The sequence below is a fragment of the Amblyomma mixtum genome, chromosome 1, assembly GCF_055824585.1.
Source record: "Amblyomma mixtum isolate Tamu chromosome 1, ASM5582458v1, whole genome shotgun sequence".
NCBI lineage: Eukaryota > Metazoa > Arthropoda > Arachnida > Ixodida > Ixodidae > Amblyomma > Amblyomma mixtum.
Genome location: NC_143012.1, coordinates 279,016,701 through 279,035,320, shown reverse-complemented (window position 1 = coordinate 279,035,320; position 18,620 = coordinate 279,016,701). Strand labels below are relative to the sequence as shown.

Sequence of the window (18,620 nt, the reverse complement as noted above, 5' to 3'; positions counted from 1 at the left end):
TGAGAAAACCATCTGGAATGCGTGTGCCAGCCATTTGGAGGCGTGCTAGCCATCGGGGACACGGTCGCGGACAGTGAAAGGTGCGAAGTGCTGCAGCATTTTGCTCCTTACTTGCCATTTCGGAGCTTTGGAGGCGTCAACTATGTCGATTTTTTAGAAGTTAGAGGTTGAATGAGACCTTGAAACTTTGCAGGTAGGTACTTTGGCATATTTGGATTCAATGTACTCTATTTTTGAAAAATCAAAATTTTCGCATTTTTTTTACAATTTTAAGAGTTGTGTCTCCCACTTGAAGTTAATAAAATGACCGTTAATAACATGACCGACAATAAAAGGGTCCACAAATTAACTGTCAGTATGGCCATTTTCATAGATACATGAAAAAGAAGAAATTCTTTACAGTAATCTTTACTGATCCTGTAACTTACCAAATGATTATCATAAACCATCAATCAAGTTTAATGGTGGCAAGTAAAAAAGTGTTAATAAATTTATTTATAACCACACACTTGTGCAATCCTGCAAAGTTCGAAAGACTGAAATTTTCATCAGCAAAAATGTTTTCACGCAAGATTCTAAGCAGTTAAATAAAATGGCATGGATTTTGCAAGAAAAATCTGCAAGGAATTGTCGGCACTCTCTAAACATCTGGCATGAAATGGCCACAGTATAACAGTATCTCTGGCTAAGTTTACGAGCAACTGTAGGAAGATTCGGTTGTACATGACGCTGTGGTATGAATTGAGCAATGCCATTTACAGTACATTAAAATCTCATTAACTTGACCACCGTTAATTAAGAAAACTGGTTGAGACACACTGTCCGGTCCCATCAAATTCTCATTAATTTGGAAGAATTTGGCTGTGCTTTGGTGAATTTGGACATGCAGCGGAGCTTGCATGTGCAAATGGGGTGATGGTGGCGAGTGAGTGACTGGCAAGACTGACCATTACAGCATGAGTAATGCTGCTGTCCAAACGAACTGCGTGAAACCGAAGTGGGCACCACGCTCACTGCTATGACTATCAGTTGAGAAAGTTTGATGAGATGCTTTTTTTGTACTGCACTATGCCAATTTCTTTATTTTTGTCGCACATGTGTCGCGGACCAACATGTCAGCTTTCATGTTATCCCAGAGCCTATGCTCCTTTTAGATTATGCTGTGGGCGTGCTCCACACTATGCTTTCTTTTTACAAGGAATGGGGATGAGAGGCTGTTGATACCCTGAGTATCCTAGAGGACCTACTATGTCTTGGTACTTCAGACAAACTTTGCACACTGCACCATTTGGCAGAATAGCAAAAAAATAGTTATCACCATGCTAATTTCTCATACAAGGCAATTACCAATAGCATATTGTTTCAAGAAATAAAGGTACGTTGATGTGGAAAATACTTAGTTTTTTTTTTTCCAGTCTCCCCAATAATTCTTCATTCGGTTATTTCAAACATTTCATCCACTCCTGTGAAATCCCAATTAACGAGGTTCCACTCAAGTACTCACTTCTGAGTGCGGGTGCAATTTCCTGCTTAGAATCTGTGGGCTCAAGCCAGGGTTCCTTGGGTTTCTCCGGCAGTGAGAACGCATCTAGGGGCAGGTCTGGTACAGGCCGGACCATGCTGTCCCAGGAATGGCCGGGCGGAGTAGGCTTCGCCTTCAGCGGAGGCTCGACAGCGAGTCCAGCTGGTTTTTGACCAACAACACCTTCGGGTGCAGGGACCAAGTACAAGGCAGTGAGCACTCCTCAGCTAAACCAACAACAAAAGCTGATCCACACAGGCTCAATTAGCGAACCCAGTTGTGCCCACATAGTGAAACAAGTCGTTTAAAAAGGCAAAAAGTTTTAATGCAATAACTGCAGACTTCCACAGTGGTAAATAGCCTTCAAATCAAAAACTCTAGCATTTGTCTGTTGGCCAATTAGCATTTGGACAGAAAGGGCTAGTGCCGGAAGCTAATGGAGCAGGCAGTAGACAGTATTGAGGGTACAAAGTATCAAGGGAAAAAAGCCCAGGGAAGTACACTACACAAAGAGGTCCCAGAGTGAAATGAGTACTCTAGTGGAATGCACATTAGTACTACAGCTGTCTCTGTACTTGCTTTGTCTCTGCAAAACGGCAAAACGAGCAGGTGTCTTTCATAACAGACTTCCCCTTCTTGATTATTAGAGGACATATCGTTTTTGCAAAACAAGACAGAAGTGCCATGTTAGCATATACAGTTGAACCTCGTTATAACAAAGTCGAAGGGGCTTGGCGATTACTTCGTTATAGCCGTAGCTTTGTTATAGCCCGTGTTGGCCGAGTTTCTGAGGAGAACCGCCATTACTTTGTTACATCCATTACTTCGCAATAAGCCGTTTTGTTATAATGAGGTTCAACTGTACCCTTTGTTTTTTATAATGATGAGCACAACCAGCCAAGACCAACCCGTACCAGTAGCAGAGGTGACAACAGTGCACTTCTCTTGGTATGTCAGTACCTTAATTCTGCCTATATTACGCAGCTGTTGATATGGATTATGTTACACAGTTATAAAACAAATGGCCATCAGTTATATTAAGAGCTTTAACTCTTTCTTTACCGTGCCATAGGACATGTGTCATATATGAAATGTCATATAAGTGACATTTTGAACCGGCTGCCAAAAATTCAAGTCTGCATTTCTGGACAAGCTGTGCCATCTAGTTTGCTTTTACAACACCATCTCTTTGGTTTCAGTTCTGTTTTTCATTTTCTAACGTAAGGAGGCGACGTGAAAAATGAAACTTTGACCGTACGCAGTCCGCCGGACAACTATCATGGCGTCATTGCACTGCACACTCCTGGAAGGCAAGAAGCTGAAATAAACACTTTTTTTTTTTTAACGGTGAGTTAGACTACCATGTGGAATGGACCAATTACAGTTCCGATTTTGAGACTTCGTCTCAGAGGACCGTGACACCAGCATGTGCTCGTGCATGGTTCATTTTGCCGTTGACGTATTTTATGCAGTGCACTTGATTTATAAAAGATAAGAGTGGTTTTATTTGGTGCTTTAGGGTCTTTGCAACATACTGCCAGGATATTATACCAAATGCGCAATTTTTGATTATGATGATGTCAAGGAAGGCCATGCCCCGTTTTCACCCATAGAACCGATAGAACAGAAAAAGAGAAAGAGAAATTGGCCGCCGCGGTGGCTCAGTGGCTATGGTGCTCGGCTGCTGGCCCGAAAGACGCGGGTTCGATCCCGGCCGCGGCGGTTGAATTTCTTTGGAGGAGAAATTCGAGGCCCGTGTACTGTGCAATGTCAGTGCACGTTGAAGAACCCCAGGTGGTCGAAATTTCCGGAGCCCTCCACTACGGCGTCTCTCATAGCTTTAGTCGCTTTGGGACGTTAAACCCCATAAACAAACAAACAAACAAACAGAACAAGAGAAATTGGAAAAAAGTAGGAACTACAAGCTCTGCTATACAAAAATAAGGTCAGAACTCATAACAACTGTAATGTGCAGCACATCCGATATCTACCTCCACTTTATGTCCTCATGCGACTACTTTCTCTAGTGGTGCAGCAGACATATTGCCTAACTTGAAAGAACACGGAAAGTGCAATGTATTATGTACGCAGCTGAAAATCACAAGAATGGTAGTTAAGATGATGTGCAACTTTTTGTATATTTAAATTTTTTGTAACCAATTGCTAGCACAGTGCGGTGGCTTATTTTTGTTTTGCTTGTATTCTTTTTTTTTGTGTTACCAGCATATTTAACCAATAAATTTTCATAAAAGTTTTGCACACACAACTCTGGTGTTTTTTTCATTAGAAAGTATAATCAATAAGCTATAATTTGATGTATTACAATGTGCAGTGCATGTAGTACTTCTTGAAGAAATAATTTTTATTTTAAAGCACTCAAAACTAGCCTTTCGCACGGTTAGGAAAGAAGCAAAGTTCACACAATAGAATTCCAGAAGAAAAGCCTTTATTAAAGAGATTGCAGACTAAAAGCATTTTGCTATTGAAGAGTCAAATGTACAGTCATTGTCAAAAGTTTAGAGCCCAGGGGGTTCACTTCTAAGCTTTATATTGGGAATTCAGGAGCATTCGTGGAAGTCCTACCTATTGCAGGAGGCAGTACCAGAAATCTTCTCACGTTCAGGAAATTTGGAGTGCTAGAGAGTCATTAAGAACGACACAGTGTGGCTCAAAAGAAAACCCCCTGGGCTCCAAACTTTTGACAAAGGCTGTACTAGCTTTTTTTGTTTAAATGTTCAAATGAAACAGAGAAATATTTCAATGCTCAAAGGCCTTTGTCGCTCACTAATTTCGTAAATGTGAAAATCAGCACCACAGACCAACATTTTAAACTACCGTATTTTCCGATGTATAAGACGCGGTTTTTTTGTCAAAAATCTTGCTGGTGCGTCCTATACAAGGGTGCGTCTTATATGTGAATTTTCCGGTTTTTTTTTTGCGAGTTCAGAAATTACTCAGGTTCATGTTCAAGCTTTTTTCACCGAAAAAATATTACTACCAATAACGCGGTTGTAACATGGTTAATACTTCAATACGGAGACCGCCATGCACAACTTTTTTAGGTGAACTTTATCATGAAACGGCGGGGTTGACCACTTCCGGGATCTTAAATATGCGGCCGTTTCGGAGGCCCCAAGCAAAGGTAATGTGAAATGCTAAAAGATGGCGACAGTCGCGCTTCTCGCCATTGTCAAGACAAGCCAAGAGAAGCCGATGTTTTTTTTTAGTCACCCTTTGCAAGTACGTAGTGCGAAGAGAATGCTTCAGACGTGTTGCCTTTTCGATAGCGCATCCGAAGATGAAGACTTTGAAGTTTTATGTAAAAATAATTTGTTATGGACATAAAGAGAGTTCTTTCGCTTTTTTTTTTCTTTTATGCTAAAACGTGGGCTGGTATGGCATGAGTGTTGCCTTTTTCGATCACTTAGCGTTGCTTAAGAACTTCTCATACGTACGGTGCATTTTGCGATGGTCGCATAAGCATGTTTAATTAAGCCTCACTAGCCTAACTGGGTAAATTGGGGTGCGTCTTATACACGGGTGCGTCTTATATACCGATTTTTTCAATGACAGCCTGCATATATGGCGGGTGCGTCTTATACAAAGGTGCATCTTGTACACCGGAAAATACGGTAAATTTTATACTTTCTTGCCACTGCAAAGCTACTTAACCGGTTTGCTACTGCGTCATAGGCCATCGGACGCATTTGTACGATTCAAATCGCCCGTGCAAAAAGCGCGACCTGCAGCTTCCTGGACGTGCTGCACAGTCTAGTTTGTGTGCTCAACAACTGTTCTTTTGAGTGCAGCTTTGGTTTCAGTGTTTCGACATGAGGGGCACCGTGAAAAATGAAATTTTGAACAACAACCCACGTCTCTCAGGTCAGCAGCCGAGCGCCATAACCACTGAGCCACTGTGGCAACTAACATTGCCAGTGTGTGAACCCAGTGGCGGGAAAAGCTTGTTCCATTTTCAACTCCCACTTCCTCAGAAGTAAATGCATTTTTGGTGCCAAACGAATGTCAAAAGAGCCCCAAGAAGCCAAGAGATCTATTTCTGCTAAGAACAAAAACTGGGTGGCGCTTGAGGAAATGATAGGTGTAACGTTAAGAGATCGGAAGAGGGCAGAGTGGGTGAGGGAACAAACGCGGGTTAATGACATCTTAGTTGAAATCAAGAGGAAGAAATGGGCTTGGGCAGGGCATGTAATGCGAAGGCAAGATAACCGCTGGTCCTTAAGGGTAACGGAGTGGATTCCAAGAGAAGGCAAACGTAGCAGGGGACGGCGGAAAGTTAGGTGGGCGGATGAGATTAAGAAGTTTGCGGGGATACAGTGGCGGCAACTGACAAAGGACAGGGTTAATTGGAGAGACATGGGAGAGGCCTTCGCCCTGCAGTGGTTGTAGTCAGGCTGATGATGATGATGATGATGTTGGTCTCTGATCTCACCAGGGCTGCGACTGATGGCAGGTGGCGCAGGGCGCGGTGGGCTGCCTGGTGCTCGTGATGGCCTTGCCAAGCTGGAGCCAGCCACTGCTGCTGAGTAGCTGAGTGGCCGGCTTGCACGCGTGCTCTTGTGCTGAAGGGCAAAGCTTTCCGTCTGCCTGGCTATTTCTGCCAGTGCATCGTCTGCAAAGCGTGTCGAACAGAGGAAAAACGCCACTGCAAAGACCTGCGGTTCTTTTCCGCCAGTGCAACAGAGGCTGGCTCAAGCACTGGTGAGCGATACTGCTCAATGATCTCACAAAGTTTAGTTTTTGCTGATAACCAAATATTCACAAGTGAAAGACACTGGTTATATATAATTCTAAAAAAACAAAAAAAAAACACAAAAAAAAACAATAACAATACTACACAGCTGAACCTCGTTATAACGAAGGTCAAGGGTCCCGGCAATTACTTTGTTATAGCCATAGCTTCGTTATAGCCCACGCTGACCAATCTTCCAAGGGGAATCGTCATTCCTTTGGTATATCCATTATTTCGTTACAGACTGCTTTGCTATAACGAGGCTCAGCTGTAGAATGCTGTGATGTAACTCTAATGTGCTTTTACAGATAGGTTTACGGCTTACGGGGTTTAACGTCCCAAAGCAACTAAGCTATGAGGGACGCCATAGCGGAGGGCTACGGATAATTTCGACCTCCTGGGGTTCCTTAACGTACACTAACATTGCACAGTACACGAGACTCTAGCACTTCGCTTCCATTGAAATGCGACCACTGTGGTGGCTGTGCCTTTACAAATAAAACATGTGCTTATGCTGAGAGACTCTTTCAAGCTCAACATGTTATTTTTGCATGCACGCAGTCAATCCATTTCTCTGACAATACTACAGCATAAGCTGGGTCAGCACAGCTGGACAAACCACACTTTCACAAAGCACATCCTGTTGCAAGTGTCACTAATTTGCATTCAACATCTCATTGGTGGTTTCTCTTGTCTCCCAAAAAACATTTGTTAGCTCTCTATACTCCAATTCACACACCAGGTGCAACACTGTCAAAGCTAGCGCTCTTGTTTGCGCTGTCTACATCCGTGATCAGAAAGCAGCGTGTTCTCGTGGTGAGTGAAAAATAGTAAATGCTTTGCCTGCTGGCTTATTACATGATTCACTTCACAGGTTGCACCTGATGCAGAAAACGGAGTACAGTTCGCATCAGAAGTAAAATATTCATGCTGGTTTCGCTGGATAAATACCAATGGAAACATACCTGCGTGTGAAACATATGCCTGTTCTTGCACCTCAATACATGCGTACTAGCTTAAGATTGTGTAGAACTGCTATTACATGGGTTTCATCAAGGTTCCCACTTTTCATTCTTTCGAGATTAGCAGCATGCGAGAGTTCCGCAGGTGCATCATATATAAAATGCATCTGCAAAGCTTGTTTGAGGGCATTACATCACGAAGATGCTGCTGCCGTGATATACGACAACGGTGTATCATGGTCTGTGACTGCTTCAACATGCCTACCCCTGCCCCTTTAGCCCACCTGCTGCGGTTAAAGAAAATCTGCTCAAAGAACATGACATACAAAAAAAAAATGCCTAACTGCAGCCGTTAACGGCATACCTACCTTAAGAAAGGAAGTGCCATAGAGAAGCACAGCCTACAACAGCACATTTAAACACACAACTATTTCGGCTGCATGTAAAACGAATAAAGCACTAACACTGATGCAACTGAAAAACAAAACCACTCTGAGTGGCGTAGAACCGATGTGAATTTTAGCTGCAACTCCTATCCGGTGAATTGTTTTTAGAGCCTACAGTTTACCTACGCCTCTCAACCATCCTTAAGGAGTCACTGTAGGAGCCTCGCAGTGGTATGCTGAGGGGAAAATTGGCAGCACATGCCAGGTGGTGCATTAAGCCACTCTTGGCACTGTCAACAAAACACTCGCTCCTTCGGGAGTTAGCCTCTGGCTTGCACGGTGTGCCATCTGGTCTATGCCGTGAGTAAACATGTTATATATCCATGCGCCACGACAGGTGAAGCCCCACTGCATTATGAAAATTAAAGCTTCAATGAAAAGGCACTGAACAAATGAGCCTCGTGCTGATTTGCTGTACTCATCCAACCGCCTGAATCTATCTCTGTAAGCGCTCTTATTCGCGTGGGCACGATAGGAACAAGTAGAAGACGCCTTTATCTTAGCCCTCTTCAATGCAGCACTTGCAAACGCCGCGGCATGTCAATGATTTTCGGTCGCCCATCCACATTTCTAGCTGCAGCATGCTCCCTTCGTCCTCCCTTTGTGGGGATGGCCGCTAGGAAGAGCTAATGGGAGGCGGGGAAACTCCATCATAGGTTCCCTATCCAGTGCCGGACCACGAAGGCAAGTATCAGTGTGGAAGTGAAGCTGTGAACTGGTAGCGTCACTTAGTGGAAAGCTCTGGAAGCTGTGGCGACACTCCTTATCCCATTGGGTCAGGGCCATGTTACAAGCTTCACCAAGCAATTTCATAACTGGTCACAGTGAGCTGCCGTAAGAAGGGATATTGCCTTGTTAAAAAAGTGAGCCCAAGAACTGCTTTGCATCCAAGCTAAACGCCCCTTTCAGAGCAGGAAAGCCGAGTGCATGGGCTGACCTGGTGCAGAGTTTGCTTCCTTTGGTGAATCCCACAAGGGAGGCGGGGAACTTCGTCTCGAGTGCGATTCTGCCTCGGTCTCAAATGATGAAGATCGCCCTGTAAGGAGCATTGCATTCAAACAAGCTCAGCCAAAAACCTCATGCTGCACTGCAATTATGGATTAACAATTCAAACCAACAAGCTGTGAACAGCTAAGACATTCTTCATGGATACCCAATTACATGTGCGTGCAGAAACACAAAACAGCCTAATAATTTGACACACAAGCCGCGGCCAGGATTCCCACGTCTTCGGGGTGAGCAGCCGAGTGCCATAACCACTGAGCCACCGCGGCGGCGCTTCAGTGAAACTTGGCACATGCTATTAATCAGCACTGCACATACCAGTAGTTACTGACAAGACTGCCAAAGGTTTCTGCTAAGTTTCTCCAGATATAACTAGGAAAAAACTTGCCTTTCACTTTCATTTCAGCTGCCTTCCTAAATTCAACAGGCAGCCTCAAAACTTCAGGTCGCGGTACATGCGGTTCTTTGGTCTCTGCGCTTGTCTTGGGCTTGTATGGAAGCTCCAACGTGCTGCAAAGTAGCACACAAAAATGAATGTGCAAGTAGACATATGGCTAACCCTTGTGATAACAAACTCAACTATAATGAAACAATGAATATAAAAACTAAATGCATTGGCCCTGAAATTGCCAACAGAAAAATTAGTAACCACCTAAGCATAGCCACAAACCTACAAAGCGATAACCCTTTCTCATAACTGTTGAAAAAGATGTATTCTAATTTGAGGCTTGAAACTGGGAACAAAATCTTGCCAATTAATCTAACCAGGAAGGCGAGCACATGGCAGAGTGGAGCTGATTTGATCAGTGACTCAATGTAGGGTAGCCGTAGGGTCAGTGACTCAATTTAGTGATTCAGGGTCGTAGAGAGATTGGCTTTTCTTCACATCTCACAAGCTAGGTGAGTGAGCTCTCCATGGGTTTCACAAACAGTGGAAAAAATTTGTGCTTTCCGAAGCAGATTATTCAAGAAAAAAAACCTTGCATTGTATTTGTGAAAACATGGTAACACTGCTTTCAACAGGCGCCAGTACCGTGACTCATCCCACAGAAGCATACAGGTGCGTTGCTGCCAGAGCCACAGCACCTGATGTGGGGGGGGGAGATAGGGCAGCAGGCATGTGTCAAAGCATCTGCAGAACTTTTGTTCATTACCAGATTGCATGTTTCAAAAGAATTCAGATAATAAAATTAATCACATTCCCATCATGCTATCGTTTATGTCCACAAACACAATATCATCAAGAGAATGTAGCTAAAACACACAATTCTGCGAAAATGCTAAAAAACATCTTTTGCCGAATCGCAAGGAATTCGCCCTATTTATAACAAGGTTCAGCTGCACTACATAAAGGGAAATATGCCGAGCGTAAAAGGATAGCAAAGAAAAAAACCAAGAAGGCAACATATGAAGTAAAGTACTGCTAGCTGAAGAACCCGACTCCATGCAGCCCAAACCATCTAATAGAGTGGAATCCCGCTGCGTTTTTCGTGGGACTGTGTAAAAAAAAAAAAAAAAAGTACTGGCCAAGAAGCAGAGTAGTCGAATGCAGCGCATGAAGCAATTGCACTCTGTTGCCTGCCACTTTTTATTTCTTGTAAGTGCAACATGCTCCCCTGGGATTTGACCATTTATTGACCAGCACTAACCACTCAACAATTCCCTTGCTTTGGTGCTTGAATCAGCTGGTTTATGGAGGGTTTAACGTCCCAAAGCAACTCAGGCTATGAGGGACGTCGTAGTGAAGGGCCCCGGAAATTTCAAACCACCTGGGGTTCTTTAACGTGCACTGACATCGTACAGTGCAGGAGCCTCTAAAATTTCGCCTCCATTGAAATTTGACCGCCGCAACCGAAGAGAAACAGCATCAAATATGCTGCAATAAAATATTGGAAGCAATACAAAAAAACTCGAAAGGCAGATTCTCCCCTTTTAGCACAAATATGAAGTTAAATTAGGCCAACAAGCATGCTCTAAGACAGGGAAGTTCGTAATGTACTATTCTCGTCATCAACACGAACACCCACCTCGGTCTAATAACATCCTCATCGTGAATCCTCTTCTTCTCACTTTTGGCTTTCTTGTGCGTTTTTGACTTTGTGCTCGACTCAAAGTTTTCATCTGCAAGATTCACGTCGGACGCAAACATGGGTGAGTTGAAAGATGATCGGCTGCCGGCCCCAGCTGAACTGCTGCTGCTGCTGCTGCCTGCCTCGAGGCTGCTCTTCAGCTTGGACCTCTTTCCCTTTGGCAACTTTGCCGAAGTACACACATCAGGCAGAAGCAGCAATGATTGATCCTGGGGGAGAAAAGATGGTCCACATGAGAGAAGCAGACAACCGTCCATCGCAGAGCTGCAGGATGTGAGCCAATTACCTAACACTATGCAGGCTTACAGATAACTGTGCATAAAAATACTCCTTAAAAGGCAACTCCGAGAGATTTTTAGACACTTTGAGTTGGCTACTACATCACATTTCTCACAAGTTCAACACAAAACTGCGTCAGCACACCATGATTGGCCCTCGTAGATAGCTAAATAGAATGGTTGAGGCCACAGGCCAGATTATAGATAGGAAGTCGAAGGTAGTTTTTCGGATGCAAATGGTTTATTTTTATTGCGTAAGCAATATTACGACAGGTTTCAGCCCTTCGCGTCGGGGCGGCCGCGAGGCACGTTTGACCTTGAAGGGTGGCAAGCGCGGCACACTACAGCTGTAGCCACGCCGCTGCCGAGTGGAGGCGCCGTGCTCTCGCCAGCTGGGGTGTGTGGAGAGGAGGCTGGAGAACGGGGGGGGGGGGGGGGGGGGGGGAGGGGGGTTATAAAATGCGCGCGCTCTCTTGCCAGCTCCGTCGTTATGCCGCCTGATAAACACAAAGGGAGGCTACGTCGGCTTGACGAAGCCAGGAAACGACAACGGGCTTCGGAGAGACAGATGAAGAACGCGAACGGCGCCTTGCTAAGCGGCGCGCTCAAGACGCTGCTAGACGGGCGCACCGCGCCTCTATCAAAACCGAATCGTCTACAACCGGTGATATCCCGAATGGAATGCTATGGATGCTTACGCAACCTACCAGGTTTAACCAAATAAACCCCAGCAAATTTTTTTCTTCCCTCTTTCATGTCATCCTGTTCTGTATAAAAGTGCCACATCCTATGAAAATAAATCAGATGAAAGTATGCACTTCATCCGTCTGTGTTCACGTCTTTCTGTACCGCGCAATTTCCTTAGTAGCTTTTTTGGCATTCATGAACACTTCTTTGCTGAGTCTTCCAGAAAGACAGTGCTGCCAATGCCTGCTTCCTTTCCCCTTCTAGTTTGTGCATTGCCTCAAGGTTGATACAATGTAACTATGACATGTTACCACTAAACAACATCGTAAAAGGTTCATCAAGGTTACGAACTGATCCATACTGCCTCTGCCAAGCAAACAAAATATCAAGAAAAACATACCACTCCTAGCACAGTAGTGCAGCAGCTAAACGATGCGATACTGCGCTACGATAGCAGATGTTGCCACTGGAGGGGCTTGCGAGACCCAAGTTGCTCTTCTCAAGCGACCAGCGTCGTCAGACAGGGGCAACTCACGTCGCCAGACAGACAGAAGTGAAATCGATGAGTGGGGGGGAGTCTTACTGCTAGTGCACTGAAAACAATTATTAATGATAATGAGATTAGTGCAGTAGAGTATGCGTTAGCATTAAGAGTTTCCCCCAGATGAAGCAGCCGCCACCACTGACAGGTTCAGACTATGTGAGCGGGTGCCGTGATCCAGTCTGATCGCCGTGTGAAATGCTGTACCCCTGGCTCCATTCTGCCTATCCAATCCAGCAATCAGAGTGGAACGCATTGTTCCCCTCAGTTCCTTGCCCCACGTACCACCCATCACCTCCCACCATCTCTTCATCTTCCCTCTCCCTTGAAGAAGGAGTGGAATTTCACTCTTTCCACTTTTCCAAGAGGATTTTGCATCTCTCCACTTTGACACCTGCCAACCAAGGCTGCAGAGTGACGGAGTTACTCATTAAAAAAAAAATCTCCCAATGTTATCGCAGTAACCTCAACGATCTTACCTTTTCACTCAAGTCAGAGTCCGCATTTGACGTCTCCGTTGTAGTGGATGATGTCTCCTCTTCCACCACTACTTTTTTGTGCCTGCCTTTCCTGTCCTCCTCTTTCTTTTCGCCATCAAAAACTTGCTTCTCGCCAGCTGTCTGCGTTGCCACGCTTGCCACTGCCTCAACGCTTCGTTCCCTGCTCCAGGCATCTGAGCCGAACCACATGAAGAACTTCCACCATGCTGCCAGCTGTACGTCATCCTGCTCATCCATGTCCCCACTCCTCCCCAACACTGGAGGCACCACCACCTGCTTTGCCTGCGGTGGCGAAGACTGCAAAGGTGGCAACGAGGCCTGCACCCCAGTTTCCTGCTTCTGCCTTGTGTTTGTGCGGCGGCGTAACCCGCTCCGACTGCTGCCGCGGTCTGCGTCAGCTTCACGCACTGAGTGGTGCTCGGCATCTGGTGGCCGTGTGAGCGATGACGAACTTCTGCTGCTTGAGACTTGGCATGCTGAGTCGACCCTGCATGGTCCTGTGTTCGGCTGTGCTGTGTCGTGGTTCTTTCGTTTGCCACTGCTGCTGCTTCCAGTTTTGTTGCAGCTGGATGAGAGTGGAGGTGTTATTAAAGCACAAGCAACAGCACAAAGTAACAGAGTTTACATTCTATGCCAGTTATAGTCAAAGAAGTTGACTCATAAAACATGTCAAAAGCAAATGAACTGGACTGCCAGAGCCATCGGATTAACGACTGGAAGCATCCTGTGGACCAACATGACACTTGTCTATAAAGCTTTCTTATTAAGAAAAACAAATGAAGAGGCCTATCTTAATTCTCTTTTAATGCCTCAGTGGGACCACCATTCTCTACAGGTTAACCTCACAAAAGTCGCAAATTGTTTGCAGTAAAAGCTGAACACAATGTATTAACCAACAAATATAATTAGTAGTTGATGACTTGCACTAATGGTCATGGTTTAACCAGGACTACAAGAATAAGAAATGTACATTAGATTTCTGCAATATCAGAGGACAGGCTTACCACATGACACCCTACACAGGCCTCACACTGTCATGTGGGTCATGGTTTATGGAATTTAATGTCTCAAAGCAGCTCAGGCCATGAGGGACGCCGTAATGGTGGGCTGTGGATAATTTAATTTCGACCACCTGGGGGGTTCTTTAATGTGCCGTGACATCACACAGTGCACAGGTCTCTACCATTTCGCCTCCATCGAAATGCGGCCACCACAGCTGGGATCGAACTCACGTCTTTCGAGTCAGCAGCCAAGCACGATAACCACTGAGCCACTGCAGTGGCTTTGCACAGGCATGTGATTTTTTTATAAACACAGGGGAGGTCTACATATGTGTGGTCTGCATTCACTGGATTACTGGCCCTTAGCACAAACCTTGAGTTCAAGGTCTGGCTGTCGGTCGGAACTGCTGTCTGAGAAGAGGCCAGGGAGCGCAGGTCGAAGGCCTGCAGTCGTCCAGCGGGAGGCACCATGGTGCCATGGTTGGACAGGGTGGTCAGAGGGTAGAAGCTGGTGTGGAGGATGCGGTCCCGCTCCAGGTAGGCGTACGCCAGGGCGCAGAGGAGCAGGAAGAGCGCTGCACTGAGGGCACAGCACTGCATGAAGGGCTCCCAGCGAGGGCGCGGCAGTGCTGCCTGACACAGCCCCAAGTACTGGCGCGGAACTGTGGCTGACATCTTGTAGGCCACCCGGCCGGGGCCCAGACTTGTCTGCAGCTCCAGTGTGTGCTCGACAAGCGACAGCATGAAATCGGGAGTGAACCTGTGAAGAGAAGAAATATCTTTTCTCAGCAGACGAAATTGGATGAGTCATCATGTAATACAGGCTAACTAGGATCAATTTTATTTACTCAAATAATCCACACATACTTCCAGTTAATTTGAGAAACTTCAGAATATTGCCTAATCATTCGTTTCAAATGAATTGTAATGCTGCTCAATCAGAGTTGTGTTCGTAATTATACATTTTTCTCACTTGCTCCCATGACACTCCCATGAGCAAAAAAACTGTCTGGGTCCGCATGAGGTTAGAAAAACATGTGCATGAGGCAATGAAGAAATTTAAACAGGGCCATTGGCATTGATGCTAAGCCAAGAAAAAAAAATGTCATCAGGGCAGAACAAGGCTGTGGCACTGCACAACAATGAATAAGTGTCAGGAAGAGGTTTTGCCTGTGGCGAGGTTGCATACAGATACAGTTTCCGAAATTAAATTGCAATCTTTGTTGGGCAATGCTACAGTGTTATTCAGCCTCACACTACTCCTTGCTTTCTCAGCCATTTCTTCACACAGGTACACGCAAGAAAAGTACAAAACTTTGTTTTTTGAATTGTCACATACACTTGTTCAAGTAGCCAACAAGCCATTAAAAAGAAAAAGAAGTAACGAGAGCATGTGCCACTTCTATGCTGAATAAACAGAAAACAGGCTTTTCTCCAACTTTTCTTAAAATTACACATTCCTGAATAAGAAAAGCTACTTTTTCCTATTTTTGCTGGAATAGCTTAAAATGTTATGTCACGTGAGGTTTAATGTCCTGAAGCAACACACAGGTTAGGAGGGACGCCTTAGTGGAGGCCTCCAGAATAAATTCAACCGCCTGCTGTCTTTAATGTGCACTGACATCACATAGCAAATGGTCATTTTTGTATTCCGCCTTCATTGAAATACAGACGCCACAACCGGGATTGAACACACAACCTTGGGATCGGCTACCTAATGCCAAAGCCACTGAGCCACCACAGTGGTTACACATGGGCTGTGAGGAACACCGTGTCCTGGATGGCTTCAGAGTAATTTCGACACCCCCCCCCCCCCCCCCCTCCTCCCAAGGGATCTTCAATAATAATAATAATAATAATAATAATAATAATAATAATAATAATAATAATAATAATAATAATAATAATTGGCTCTCGGGGAAGGAAAGGCAGAGCATGTCACACTTTCAGTGGACACTGAACCATGCCATGGCGGGAAACAATGAAGAGGGAGTGAAAGGAAGAGAGAAAAATGATCAGTGAAGGAGGGCTCCAGATTTGACCACCTGGGGTTCTTTAGCATGTGCTGCCATCGCACATCAATAAGGAAGTCGTTCGCGTTTTGCCTCCATCAAAACCTAGCCGCCGTGGCCAGGATGGAACCGATGTCCATGGGCTCAGCTGCCAAAAGCTCTAACCACTGAGCCACTGTGACGGGTACTGGGAATCTTTAACATGCACTAACATACAGCACACAAGTGTTATTGCATTTCCCCACCACAGAAATGTGGCCTCGGTGTCCTAGATTTGATACCAAAATGGCTATAGCTACAAGCCATAGCTAGCTACAAGAAATAGCCATAGCTACAAGGCTATAGCTATAGCTACAATGGCTTTCGGCAGTGCTGGGGGGGCCATTCGATAATTAAACATTCAGGTAATTCGGAAGTTTTCTTCACTACCTTTAAGACCGAATTAAAAAGGTTTTACTACAAAAATTAGAGATATTTCGTACCTCAAATAGTTTACACAAAATCTGCGGCCCTAAGGAGTTAGATCGTATACCAACTGCATGATGCTAACAAAGCAAAGAAGAAAAAAACCAATAGTAGTAAAACTTGAATGCACACACCTGCTCCCCTCAGCAAGGACTAGCTACTAACAAATTTCTTTGGAACCAGCTGGCTGGTTTGCTCAGTATTCAACAAAAAGCTAAAAAGCCCAATGTTTATAAAAAATTCAGTGACTTTTTCTTATTGAAACGAGCTTGTCCTTGCTAATGCAGAAACTGTGAATCCCTGCTACGTTTCCTCATAATGAGTGCTGACAGCTACGTTACTTAACACCCTAGTCATGCCCTTCATCAGGTGTTAACCAATGCAAAAACCTAGAACCTTTCATACTAAACAGGAAGAGACACCACGAGGTGTTGCTTCTGCAGTCTAGTACAACAGCCTTCGAAAAGGAACAACAATTCAGCTGCTACACTGAGTAGCTACTCACGCAATGTCGATGCGACGAGTGGCATTGGGCTTAAGCTCGAAGCTGTGGCAGTCCAACACTCGGAAGCCGTAGCCTTGACACGGCTTTCCACTAATGTAGAAGCCTTGTACAAACACCGGAAGCTGACCAGTGTTGCGAGCTGTGAACCCCCGACGCACCGTGAAATTAGGCTGCATCAAGCGCCCGCTCCTTGTGCCTGCACCAAAAAGAAAACAACTTTATCGCCCGCACATTAAAAAAAAAGTGAGCTCACATTTCGGGCACTATAGAGTAGTACTAAGTTAAAATATGGACTTGCAGCAAAATGACCACAAACAAGAATTTGTGGGCCCTCGAGCTATTGTGTAACATAAAAGAAAGCGACAGCTGTCAGTATCACTCAGGAATAACAATGGCAAAATAGTTACAAACTGAGCATGGGCAAAATGTACTTCAAAACACAGCACCTCTCCAAACAGAACAGGATTTGTTAAAGATGAACTGGTGGGCTAGAGAAGAGCACGAGAACAGGGACGACTCAAACAAACTACAATTATATGTGTGAAACAACTACTATGGAATCTAATAAAACAATATGAAGCCTGTGTGCATAAAATTTATTTCACAATGCCCATTATGTGGTGGCAGTCAATTTGATGTGTATCTAAAATACAAAATGATGGCTTCTTATGACGTAATGTTATGCTGAACTCCTTTGCTATTTCTTGTGCACTTTTACACATCTTTTGGTTGTTGTAATTTACATTTTAAAAGCTTGTCGTCGAACTCATGCTCCTCAGATGTACCACAAAAAGTCCGTGGCCCACATGGTAAGCCACAGTGACAAGTCTATCAGGGTTGAAAAGAGTTGAGTCCAAAGGCAAGGGTGCAAAAACGTTGGGAAGCCATTTCATTACACACGGATTCTATGCATAAGCTTCAGATACCCCACCAATGTTAGCTGCTGTGAAACATGCAATTAAGGACATTTCGACCAATTTTAGAAGTTGTCTGCACGTAGCAATATGAAAACTCAGAACACTACTACATCGACTGAGAGCCATCTGCAAGCCTGAAGGCCCATATGATGGGCGTTTAGATGGCAAAGTAACACATTGGGCCAGCAGGCATGCTGTAATAAAGGGCTCAGGATTAATTTCGCCAACCTGTAGATCTTCACCATGCACCGAAATCTCAGTTCTGGTTGCCCTTGCATTTCGGCTACAACAAAACAAGGCCACCATGACAAGGAGCGACCATGTGAACTTGTACTCGGCAGCTGATTGCCACAGCCACTGAGCCACCACAACTAGTCTGGAGGCTACTCTCCGCAGATCATTAAAATGTTACGCATTGCATTCCTGTATGCGACTAGTCAGAAGTCTGGTGGGTGCCGGATACAAAAATGCACTGTAAGTGTACTCGGTCAATTTCTGGTGTGGTAACAGTAAACCAAGATGTTCTATCAACTGTGCCCATGTCCACAAAACGTGTTTTTTATCACCCTATGATAGTGGTAACAGTAGCAGCATGTGTTAACAGCGAGCTAAATAATTTTTTAGAGGTGTAAGATCATTTCATAACTGAAGCGACTGTAATCCTCTCAGAAGCATGTCCAAGTGAGCTCTACATCACACTTGAAGTACCCACCATCGCAGTCCTTCAGGTGGCTTTCAGAAAGCTCAAAAATAAGCACTGAGTCGCTGCCCGGAACTTTGTTTCCGACACGAAGCTGGCCATAACCACCCTGGCCCTTCAGCATGACCGCACTCATCACCGTCAGGTTGTTCCTGCAGCCAAACAAATACAGGTGCGGACCCATGCAGCACAGACAAACACAGCACAAAAATACAATGACAGACAAGGAAAGGAACCAC

General features: G+C 44.9%; 1 protein-coding gene across 1 annotated transcript in view; it reads right to left on the bottom strand.

Annotated features, from left to right (window-relative positions):
- The window catches only part of Tmem131 (Transmembrane protein 131), a 75,847-nt gene that overhangs the window by 14,783 nt on the left and 42,444 nt on the right, over positions 1-18,620 (bottom strand). Inside the window, exons 25-33 of the mRNA XM_089566140.1 lie at positions 18,394-18,533; positions 16,765-16,960; positions 14,156-14,542; positions 12,761-13,346; positions 10,713-10,984; positions 9,074-9,195; positions 8,618-8,716; positions 5,973-6,152; positions 1,505-1,705 (exon numbers count right to left, since the gene is read on the bottom strand). Of these exons, the coding sequence (XP_089422266.1) occupies positions 1,505-1,705; positions 5,973-6,152; positions 8,618-8,716; positions 9,074-9,195; positions 10,713-10,984; positions 12,761-13,346; positions 14,156-14,542; positions 16,765-16,960; positions 18,394-18,533 (2,183 nt within the window). The remainder of the gene's footprint in view (positions 1-1,504; positions 1,706-5,972; positions 6,153-8,617; positions 8,717-9,073; positions 9,196-10,712; positions 10,985-12,760; positions 13,347-14,155; positions 14,543-16,764; positions 16,961-18,393; positions 18,534-18,620) is intronic.